This window comes from Leguminivora glycinivorella, chromosome 23 (assembly GCF_023078275.1).
Source record: "Leguminivora glycinivorella isolate SPB_JAAS2020 chromosome 23, LegGlyc_1.1, whole genome shotgun sequence".
Taxonomy (NCBI): domain Eukaryota; kingdom Metazoa; phylum Arthropoda; class Insecta; order Lepidoptera; family Tortricidae; genus Leguminivora; species Leguminivora glycinivorella.
In genome coordinates, this window is record NC_062993.1 from 29,079 (window position 1) to 41,424 (window position 12,346).

Sequence of the window (12,346 nt, forward strand, 5' to 3'; positions counted from 1 at the left end):
CAGGCGCCCGAGCGCAGCCGCTGCACCCATCAGCTTCGGGGCCAGTCGCTCAAAATGGGCCTCGAATGTCCACCGGCTATCTAGTGTGATGCCCAGATACCGCATCGTTGGTCGTACGGCGATCTGGACACCCCCACTATGATGCGTGCTCCCGCCGGAGGCGCTCTGCGGGGCCCGTGAAAGCAGATAGCCTCCGATTTCTCTAGGGCGACCTCTAAGCCTAGCCGTCTTATTTTCCCAACGACGTGGGCTACTGCCGCCGTGGCAAGGATAGAGGCCTCCCTAAAGGTGGCCCCCCGCGCTGTTACAAGGGTGTCGTCTGCGTAACAGACCAGGTTGACCCCACGCAGGACTGCTCCTCGCAGCACCCAGTCGTATCCGATGTTCCACAGGAGGGGCCCCAGCACCGACCCCTGTGGAACACCGCACACCATTTCTCGTCTTCCCCACTCGTGTTGTCCAGGGAAGGCCACGAATCTTTGGGACAGATAGGCCTTCACTATCCTACTCATGTAATGAGGCACTTGATGGTAAAGTAGGGCCTCGTTTATACAGTCCCAGGGGAGGGTGTTAAAAGCATTGGCTATGTCAAGGGACACTGCCAATACCACCTCCCCCCGGGACACTGCCTCGTTTGCCAGACTCTTCACTTGTAGGATAGCATGGACCGTTGAGCGTCCACTACGGAAGCCGTACTGGCAGTCAGCCAAGTTCGGCCCCTTCGACTGTAGGTGCTTGATGAGGCGGTTAGCGATAATCCGCTCCAAGAGCTTGCCGACCTCATCAAGAAGCACAATGGGCCGATAGGCTGACGGCGAGTCAGCAGGACGACCCTCCTTCCTGAGCAACACCAGCCGACCGATCTTCCAGTTGCTGGGGAAGCGACCCTGCTCGAGGCATGAGCTGTATAACTGCCGCAGCCTCGGCTCCAAGGCGCCCATCGCTAGGACCCACGCTCGACCCGGTATTCCGTCAAGCCCGGGCGCCGTGTTTTTGCGCGGAGCCTGAGAACTGCAGCTCCCAGTTCCGCCTCAGTCACCGGTGGTATATCCGTTTCCCCTTCCCGCTGCCTCTCAGCTGCACCCGGTATCGCCATAGGTGGTGGGCGTTGAGGTGGCCGGTGCGGAAAGAGAGCCGCGACGACATCGTCCACTAGTTGTGGCTGTAGACTTTGTGTGAGTGGGGGAGCCCAGGGCCGAAGTTTCTGCCTGACTAGCTTGTACGGCCTCCCCACGGATCGTCGTTCAGCGTTCTGAGGAACTCCTCCCGCGATCGGTCCTTGGCCTCTACGATGGCAGTTGTTAGTGCCGTTTTCGCCTCTTTATACTCGGCGTACAGTGCCGCTTCCGTTGCCTCGTCTCGCAACGGTCGTCTTCGGTATCGCGTGTATTGGCGCCTGGCATGCACGCACACACCGCGCAGCTGCGCAAGTTCAGCAGACCACCAATACACGGCGCGCCTGGGAGAGAACGCCTTGGCTCGGGGCATGGCCGCGTCGCAGACCTCGGTCATGCAATGGCGGAACCATTCGGCTTCGGCCTCGACGTCAATAGCTCCTTCAGGCTCCGTTACCCAGCTCTGTACGATGGCCGCCAGCTCAAGGGCCTCCTTGTCCAGCTTTTTAAGTGCCCAGCGAGGGCTGTTTCCAGCCGGGTCCCTCCCGTTTGGAAGGGGGGGCGCTGTGGGCGCCGAGACACAAAACCGGACATAACGGTGATCCGACAGTGTCTCGACCCCCTCTAGTACCTCCCATTTCTGTACACGGCGCGCCAGGGCGGCACTTGCGAACGTAATATCCACTATCGAGCCGCCCTGTTGCCGCACGCACGTGTTTACCGTTCCGGTGTTCGCGACGGCCAGATTCGTGGCTATCGACCACTCCAGGAGGGCACGTCCTCGCGGGTCCGTCACTGGGCTTCCCCACGCCGCGTGTTTGGCGTTGAAGTCACCCGCTATAATGGTCGGTTTCGGATGCAGCCGACCTATTAAGGCACCGACTTCTGTGAGAAACCCCTCAAAGTCCGCCAGGCTCTTGTTTGGGGAGAAGTAGATGCCGATGACTGCCATGTCCCCACAGACAGCTGCAACGTAGCCGTGGCCTTTTACAACGCGACTAAATGGACTGGAGCCGGCAGCGCTCCGCGTTGTTAAGGCCACGGTGCCATCCAGATCCCCAACCCAGTCATCTCGGGCAGGCACTCTGTAAGGCTCTGCCACTACAGCGATGTGAATGGACCACTGTGCCATACTCTGGTAAAGGAGATCCTGGGCCCTAGCACAGTGGTTGAGGTTCACCTGTAGGAATTCCATGGTCGCCATTTATCCCACGACCATTTCAGTTGAATCCTCCTCTGTCACAGCCTGTTCGGTAGCTTGTGGTGGGACCGGCTGCGAGGGGACCCGGGGGACTTCGGCAGCTTTTGTCGTCTTCTTATTTTTGTACTTGGGCGCAGTGCACGCCTTGCTACTGATCCGATGCTCTGACGGCTTACCAGCTGCTGCGCATTCAGCGCAGTGCGCAGGGGCACTGCACTGGGCCGCCTTGTGACCGTCCTTCCCACACTGGAAGCAGCTTTGGGATCGGTCAGTAGCATTTTGACACTGCGCGCTAACATGCCCGTTCCTGAAGCACCTGTAGCATCGCAGCGGTCTTTTCTCCAGTAGTTTTACCTGGGCGGAGACCCAGCCGACTAGAAGGCGGCCCCCGGACACTACCTTTTGCGCAGCTCCAACAGGGCACTGCACCCATACAGCACCGAGTCCCGAGAAACTCTGCCGTATTTCCCCGATTTTTATCGAATCGGGGGTACAGCCTCCGGTGCGCGCTACGGCAGCAACTACCTCCTCCGTGGTGACGGATTCGTCCAGGCCTGTGACGCGGATCTCAGCACTCTTAGAAGGCCTGGATACACGCACGTTGTCCTCGCCAATTTGCTGCTTTATAGCATCTGCCAGCTTATCGGCTTTCTCTCCACTAGATGCACCGGGAATTTCCAGGATGCAGGCACCAGTGGCTGCTCGCCGAAAGCGCAGGCCACCAGAGATATCCAGATCCTTCAGCTGGACCTTGTTCCTCGCCTCTGACATCACCTCTTTGTAGGTGACGCCTCTTTCCGCCGCTCCCGGTTGCAAGGTCAGTACTACGGCTGCTGACCGTGGGGGTTTAAGCTTTGAAGCTTTCGCTTTTCCCGTCGGCTGCGATGAGGTAGCTCCCTTCTTTTTCCTCCCCTTGCCCGCCACCACGTTCCAGCCCTCTTTCATGGAAGTGGGCGCAGGAGGTAGCGCGCGGGCGGCCGGCGTCTCTTTTTCTGGCTGGATCCCAGCCCCACTCTTGTTCTTTTTAGCCGCCTTGGCGGTCTTCTTCCTACCTCCAGTAACTGGAGTGGACTGCGGCTTTTTGGTGGCATCGATGATTTTGGGCCCTTTAGAACCGGCAGTCGGTTTCACCGCGGAAGAAGCTGTCGACTGTGCGGCTTGGTTCTTCTTGTCCGCTGCCAATGCCGGCCGTAGTTGTTTGGCAGGCAGCAGCCGACCCTCGGCTTCTAGGCCTGCGAGTCGTGCGCTTACGATCGCACCCACCTGGAGAGACACTGCCCTCATGAACTCCTCGTTTTGGGAGTCTGGTGCGGGATAAGTCGCAGATTGACTCGCACGCGGTGAGTTCGCCTCTGGGGGAGGTGAGGGAGGTCTCGTTTGCGTCACCTCCGGCATTTCCGTATCCATGAGTACGGGGGACAGAGTCTCACGCGGAGGACTCTCTCTCCGATTTTTTCCCTCCACCTCTTTCCTCAACTTCGCCAGCTCCTCTCGGAGGTCAGCCATTTCGGCTTGCAGGCGGTTATTTGCCGCCTGTAATTGGCGGGTCTCGTCCGACGTTGTGCGCTCACTCAGTTGTTCAAAAGCCTCTGCGATTTCCTTTGCTGCATCCTTGAGAGCTTTGACGTAGGTCCCTTTCAGGTTGCCGGACTTCGCAGCTACGTCCTTAATTATTGCCACCTGGGCCGCGACAGACTTGCTGAGGTCTGTCGCAGACCTATTGTGGTCTTCAGCTGCCGAAGACGACTCTGAGAGTCGACGGGCGCGCACCCGTAGCTCCCTGGCCACTTTCGCCTGGCTCGCTAGGTCCATCTCCGCCTCAAGTTCTAGGGCCTCACGCTTCGCAGCGTTGAGGGCTCTTTGTGCCGCCGCTAAGCCGACGTATTGCCCCGTCGTCGGCGGGCGCCCTCGCGAACGCTGGGGCTCAGCTTCCGTCGTCGTTGGATTCTGGGAATCTTCTCCTTCCGAGACTGAGTGGCGTTCGGAATCCAACCTGTTCGCCCTTTTGGATCTGTTCCGGGCCCACAGCCGGCGTGTGCCAGAATCTGCGGAGGAGACCGAGTTGGATCTCGATCTCGATCTCGATCTCGACCTGACCGATACCAAGGTGCAGTCTGACTGGGCGCTCTCATCTGACCCTGCGAGCGCGTCTGCAAGGCTTTCCGCCATTTTTTCAGCGCCTTCGCCAGTGTCGAGTGTCTTCCGGGCGCGCTTTCCTACCTTTTTACCCAATATTTTGGGTTTATCGCCTTTTTTGTAGTCTTTCGGCGTAGGGGGCGGGTTGCCTCCCCTCAGCCTCAAGATACCTGCATTCTCCTGCTTCTTCATCGATGTTTCGTTTGATCTCTTTTGTGACATAATTAATATTTTTCAACTTCACTCCCTGTGCTCCTCACCCACCACGGAGCCCACACTGGGGATGCACACAATGTGCACCAAGGCTACCCAGGAAGTATAGATGCGAGAGGTTGGAATTGCTGCGCGACATCGGGAGCTGCAGACGTGTGGCTGGAAGAATCGATCTTATTCCTCCAGTTGTTCCACACGCCCTTGCCCCGTCAGCATGGCAGAATTCCACTGTCCCAGACAGCCCCCTCGCATCTAGCCTGCAACTCACGCCGTCTCATCCCATGATCGTTGCGTGTCCAAATACCCTGCAGTGGCTAGCTGCAGGGCTACCGTTTAGCGAGAAATAAGGGCCGAAGAGGGCGTGTTGCGTTGCGAGAGTAACTGACCCGACTCCGCTCGGCTCAACCCTCCAGGATCCCGTCTTCCCCACGTACGGCTCGCACTGTGCAGGACATACACAGGTAGGTGACTGAGATGGTAGAGGTCAACCTACTCCCTCCTGTGGTTTTTGAAGAGGTGTCCTTCCTCGCGATCCCTGTCCGGAGACAGCGACCCTCGTGCCGGCCCCACGGGCCGGGTTACGAGTCGGCCGATGACTGACCTGAGTCAACCACCGCCCTCACAGAGGGTGATTTTTTATAGAGGTTTTCTTCCTCGCAGCCCCCACCCCGAGGGGAGGCGGCCCCCGCTCCTGGCAAAACGTGCCAAGTTTGCGGTATGAGCGACGCACACCCGGCATCGCATATTCGCCACCGTCTGCGTCCTCTATCATCTCAGATGAGCTGAGATATGATGGGAGCAGATTACCAACACGACACTGAGGTCAGCGCAGGAGCAACAAAGCTCAACTGCAAGCACGCCCCACGACTGGTAGTTCGCAGAGGGAGAATAGCGAACGCGCAACTGAGCGGCTATCCTCCCCCTCCCAGGGTGCACCACGAGGAGGTCTACCAATCCCGCACCCCAACCTAACCTAACCTAACCTAACCTAACCTAACCTAACCTAACCTAACCTAACCTAACCTAACCTAACCTAACCTAACCTAACCTAACCTAACCTTTTTTTTTTTTTTTGACGCAGGGGAATGCATTTACGCATCTCACCCCCGGGCTGAGGAGGCCCATTGGGGGGTGGTATGTGGGACTCCCTCCTCCCATATCCCCCCTCTGCTAGTCAGAGGGAGTGGGAGGAGAATACCCACTAAACCCCTGCGGCGTTTCCGTCCAAGCCGTTATAGGGGGGTGCAATGAGCTCGCTAGCACGTCATCACGGCACAACCTAACCTAACCTAACCTAACCTAACCTAACCTAACCTAACCTAACCTAACCTAACCTAACCTAACCTAACCTAACCTAACCTAACCTAACCTAACCTAACCTAACCTAACCTAACCTAACCTAACCTAACCTAACCTAACCTAACCTAACCTAACCTAACCTAACCTAACCTAACCTAACCTAACCTAACCTAACCTAACCTAACCTAACCTAACCTAACCTAACCTAACCTAACCTAACCTAACCTAACCTAACCTAACCTAACCTAACCTAACCTAACCTAACCTAACCTAACCTAACCTAACCTAACCTAACCTAACCTAACCTAACCTAACCTAACCTAACCTAACCTAACCTAACCTAACCTAACCTAACCTAACCTAACCTAACCTAACCTAACCTAACCTAACCTAACCTAACCTAACCTAACCTAACCTAACCTAACCTAACCTAACCTAACCTAACCTAACCTAACCTAACCTAACCTAACCTAACCTAACCTAACCTAACCTAACCTAACCTAACCTAACCTAACCTAACCTAACCTAACCTAACCTAACCTAACCTAACCTAACCTAACCTAACCTAACCTAACCTAACCTAACCCCAGTCACGTGCCACCCTGCGTCGTAGCAACATCTTTTTCGCAAAGCTCCGCAGTTAAAAATTCGTGGACGTGGCAATTTTCATCCGATCGGCCTCAAACAAGTGTCGCGTGGTGTGGAATTACAAGACCCATCGAACGGATTACAGTGCGTGAAGGTTTAAGTGCAGTGGAAACCAAAAATTGGCAAAAACCGTCAATTTTAAGGTTAGGACAACCTAAAAGAGTGCATAGAACAGAAACGGACTGTGACATCTACACGTGCAATATACCAGCAGAAGCAGCTTGCAGAGAGCTATCCAACGACACCTCAAACGCACCTGGGCACCGCAACACCGAGGCACAATCACCAGAAAAACAAGAACCACGTGGCCACGAGGTCAGCGAAATAGAGCAGCTGTGAACTTCACATTCAGCACAGGAAAACCTCTCATCGGACTCATCCAATTGGTACTTTGTTTTGAATTTTTGGACTTATAGTTTTGGAAAAAATTTAAAATCAAAATTGAAACTTTAAGTGTTAATAAAAGAAAATCTTCAGTCAGACCATATACTTTTTATTGTGATTCCTGTTGCGCGCTTGGACAAAGAACTGATCTTCAAAGTTCCAGAGACATATAGACATTAGTGACCAAGAATTTTGAGTTTTTCAAAAAATTTTGAAAAAGTGACCTCCTGTAAAATTTTTGTATAGGAAAAAGTCTGTTAGATATAAGGTAGTATAAGTCTCTAGATTTAGATATTTTTAGTAATTTTTCCGGATTTTTGCAGCTTACGGTTTTCGAGTTACAAATTTTTAAACATTTTTTCAATTAAATCGAAAACAAATAGAAAAAATCAATTTTTTATAGTGTCAATAGCTTTAGAATCCATATTTCATCACCCCCAACCCCAAACGCCATCCTTCTAGCATTAAAATCAAAAGGAAACCAAATTTTCGGCCATTTTGTTTTTTGATACCAGATTTGAAAATTTAAATAACTCGGGAACCGTGCGACGTACAAGATCCAACTTTTCACAGATCATATTCATTTTTAAGGCCCTACTGGTTGTGTGTGGTTTTAACCTTGTATCTCCAAAAAATTTTTAGAGGCCATTTACCCCTCAAAACGCGTAGAGGAGATAGAGCCACACACCCCAGAAAAAGTCCGGTCCTTCTACGACCTTTGGTTGCAAAGTTAGAAGCCGTCAAAGTCAAGATCTGACAGTTGGGCGGCCATCTTGTTTTTACTTAGCCATCCATAGCTCGGCAACCGGAGGTCCTACGAAGACGGGATTTTCGAAACTGAATTAAGGGCATACAACTCTACCCCCTCCACAACATAAAATCCAAAAAGGAGCTGTCAAAAAATCAGATCCGGAAGACCAGCCCGGCGGACAGAGCGGGTCCGACATCGCACCTTTGCCGAAGACCCGAGGTCGCTGCGGCCTCTAGAACCGGAGATATCGGCAATCAAAGTTGTACTTTGACAGTTCGGCCGCCATTTTGAAAATTTTTAAACCTAAATATCTCCGCTTCCCGTGGCCGCAGAGGGCAGCGGTTTTCTCTGTGGGGTCGACAGGACACTCCTCTTTACGCTTGGCAACCTTCCGGAAGTTTTTGGAAACTTTTGGAAATTGGAAATTTCCAAAAATTTCCAAAAAATTTTTTGAAAACAAGCTCGGTCAAATTGTGGAGCTTGTTGAGCCTTGAAAAACGAGCCCAAGCACGAGTGATTTGGACCAAAAACGCCGGAGATATCCATAGATACCGAAACGGAAACCGGAAACCAGACCTGAAACCGGATATTTCAAACCACCCTAGCTCCGGCGTTTCAACTCACGGGTACCCCGTGTTTGGTATCGTTAGAAAGGGCTCGGGGAGAGCTATCCACTGGAGCAGACATTTCGGCTCTACGTAGAGTCGAAAAATTTTCGACCTGGGAAAAACCGCCAGAAATCTTGTAGTGATAGTATATTAGTTAATAAGACTGAATTAAAGAGTCTGCGACTCTATATTAAGAAAAACCTCTGACTCTACTTTTTCAAAATTTTAGTTTTATTTTATTATTACTTTTTACAAACCTACCCATAACCTAGACAATTTACCTCCCCTTTACAGAGGTAAAAACTCCAACTTATCCCCTCGACATCCATGAGCAACAGCACAATGCTCAGAACACCAGCGAAAAACCCGGTCCCCAATGCCTCGCCTAAAAAACCGGAAAAATCTGAAACACGACCATCAGTAAGGCGAAGCATTGGGGAGTGGGAATTGGGTAAGACGTTCAGCATGTCACCAAGTCCGGAGTCCGCGGGGACGTCGGGAGCAGGCGACAAGGTGAAGCCAGCTCCAGAGGCCCCCTCGGCGCCGGCGGCGGAAATCACTACACCGGAAACTAAGAAAGCCCAAAGCATCACACAAAAGGCAAAAACAAAAGTGACCAAGCCGCCGGTGACAGAAACTTCCACCGTCCCGACAAAAAAGTACGTGAGTAGACTTTCAGAAGCCAAGGCCAATTTGGACAAAGCAAACGAGCGTCTAAAGGAATCGGGCAATATCAAAACAATAATTAAAGTGGAAGTAAAACAAGCCCTAGAGCGACTATACGCACTAGTAAAGGAGGCGGAGGCAGAACTGGCTAGAGAGAGAGGAAAAGGGAAAATTCTTTCCCCTACTAGAAAGACAAACGCGACAAAGCCGGCGACTCCAACAGAGCCAGAAGACAAAACCGCTCAACCGGATCCCACGCTGGAAATAGAATCAAGTGAGAAGGATGTGAGAGAAAGATTTAACAAAATGGAAGAGTATATGAAAGAAAACGAAAGGAGAATGATAGAGAGTGAAAGAAGACAGAGTGAACACATAAAGAAGATGGAGGAACTAAAGATAGCGCTAGAGGAGCACAAAGAGAGCATGAAAGGGGCCACCTATGCGAGTGTAACGGCGTGTCGGCCGGTGCCAGCGGCAGCAAAGCCTAGAATGGAAAGTGCCCTACACTCAATTATTATCACCTCAAAAGACGAACAAAAAACCGGGGAAGAGGTACTAGACAGGGTGAGAGAAGCCATTGATGCGAAAGAAGGATGGGTGAAAGTGGATAAGGTACGAAAAGCGAAAGACAGAAAGATAATAATAGGGGTGGGGACAAAGGAAGAAAGGGACAAACTAAAAAACAAACTAGGTAACGAAGCGGTCGATCTCCATGTTGAGGAGGCCAGAAACAGAGACCCGCTACTGATTCTTAGGAGCATTCTAAAGGTTAACTCGGACGAGGACATCCTGAAAGCTCTTAGGAACCAGAATCGGGACATCTTCAGTGACCTTGGAGAAGAAGAAGACCGTGTATGTGTAAAATATAGAAGACGGGCGCGGAACCCCCACACTACACATGTAGTGATTGGCGTTTCTCCGACTATCTGGCAGAGGGTCACTAGAACCGGTACTGTGCACATTGACCTCCAGCGAATCAAGGCAGAGGACCAGTCCCCACTGGTCCAATGTAGTCGTTGTCTCGGGTATGGCCACAGTAAGCGGTTCTGTAAAGACCCGGAAGACCTATGCTGCCACTGTGGAGACCTGCACTTGAGAAGTGAATGCCCAAACTACCTGGCAGACGTGCCTCCAACATGTAAAAACTGTATCAGGGCAAAAATGGCAAATACCAACCATAACGCCTTCAGCGACAACTGTCCGATACGGAAAAAGTGGGATGCCATAGCAAGATCAACCGTTGCATACTGCTAAAGGCGCCCACGTATACAACATAACGCAGGCTAACCTCCAGCGCAGCAAATTGGCTACCACCGAGCTCCTGCTGGAAGCCAAAAAGCTCAAAACAGCCATCGCAATGATCCAGGAGCCCTACGTGGGGAGAGAGGGGGAAGTACAGGGATATCCAGGGGTTAGAACCTTCCAGGACAATAAAACGGGAGGGGGACCAGTAAAAGCAGCTATCATGATTTTTGACGACGACCTCGAAATCATGCAATACCCCGACCTCTCCACAAAGAACATCGTAGTGGTGAAAGTCCGTACAACAGAGTGGACCATAGCAGTGGTCTCCCTGTACCTAGAGCCTGACAAACCCATAGATGAATACTTGGAACACCTCAAAAGGTCCACCGAAAGATGGGACAGGCAAGGATCATAGCCGGAGGCGACTTCAATGCCAAAAGCACCTGGTGGGGAAGCCAATGCGAGGACGAGAGAGGTAAAGAACTGAGTGGACTACTAGAAGAACTAGAACTCCAGATCCTGAATGCGGGATTAACCCCAACCTTCGACACGATAAGAGGCGGCAAAAGGTATAGCAGCTACGTCGACGTAACCTGTTGCTCTGTGGATATGCTCGATCTAGTTGAGAACTGGCGGGTGATTGAAGGCCTTACAAGCTCAGACCACAACGGAATCACTTTTAAAATCAACCTTAAGTCATCAAAAGGAATCATCATACACAGAACGACACGTATCTACAACACCAAAAAAGCAAACTGGGACCAGTTTCATGAGAAACTGGCCCAGGCATTGCAAGACAAGCATCTCACTGCACAACACCTAGAAAGAGTCAATAATATAAAACAAATAGATGAAACACTACACAATTACACACAAGCCATTACAGAAACATGCAGGAACACTATACCAAATAAAAAGAATACAAACACACTTACCTTGCCGTGGTGGTCCGAGGAACTCGCAGAGAAGAAAAGGAGAGTAGCTACCAAAAAGCGTAGAATCCGGAACGCCGCGCCCATCCGTAGAGCAGAGGTGGTCGATCTATACCTGAAAGAGAAAGCAGAATATGAAAATGCCGTAAAAATTGCACAGACGGAAAGTTGGAAGGAGTTTTGCTGTAAACAGGATCGGGAGGGGGTATGGGAGGGAATATATAGGGTGATGGGAAAAATCACAAAACGAGAAGAGGACCAACTGCTTCAATGCGAGGGAAGAACACTGGATGAGGGAGAATCGGTGGAGCTATTGGCTAGAACCTTCTATCCCGACGACAGGGAAGAAGAGGATACACCGACACATCGTCACATCAGGAACCTGGCACAAAAAGTAAACGTGGAGCAACATGATGACAAACATGACCCCCCGTTTACATCGAGTGAGCTTAATGCAACGATGATGTCATTCAACCCTAAAAAGGCACCGGGCGCAGACGGCTTCACCGCAGACATATGTGTTCAAGCCATAAACTGCGATCCGAACTTCTTCCTCGCATTGTTGAATAAATGCCTGGAGCTCTATTATTTCCCAAGCATTTGGAAAGAGGCCACGGTGGTAGTCCTCAAAAAACCCGGCAAAGAATCTTACGACGTGCCTAAATCCTACAGGCCGATTGGGTTGTTGCCTGTTCTGGGCAAGATCTATGAGAAGATGTTGATAGCCCGCCTCAAGCATCACATACTACCTAGAATCAGCCAAAAACAATATGGCTTCATGCCCCAAAGAAGCACCGAAGACTCCCTCTATGATCTGATGCAGCATGTAAAAAACAAGCTCAACGCTAAGAAACTGCTCACAATGATTTCACTAGACATAGAGGGAGCCTTCGATAGCGCATGGTGGCCGGCCATAAAAACGAGACTGTCAGAAGAAGACTGCCCAGTGAACTTGAGACGGACTATCGACAGCTACCTGGATAGCAGGAGAGTAAACGTAAGATACGCTGGGAAGGAATTCAGCAAAGGGACCAACAAAGGATGCGTCCAAGGATCCATAGGGGGACCCATATTATGGAACCTACTCCTGGACCCACTCCTGAAAAAACTAGAGCGAAACGGAGTGTTCTGTCAGGCGTTCGCCGATG

General features: G+C 51.5%; 1 protein-coding gene across 1 annotated transcript; it reads right to left on the reverse strand.

The window, feature by feature from the left end:
• Positions 1–2,319: 2,319 nt before the first annotated feature.
• LOC125238382 lies at positions 2,320–4,644 on the reverse strand. The gene has a single exon (XM_048145694.1). It carries the CDS (start codon positions 4,642–4,644, stop codon positions 2,320–2,322), a length of 2,325 nt encoding a protein of 774 aa, XP_048001651.1.
• Between the last annotated feature and the right edge of the window lie 7,702 nt (positions 4,645–12,346).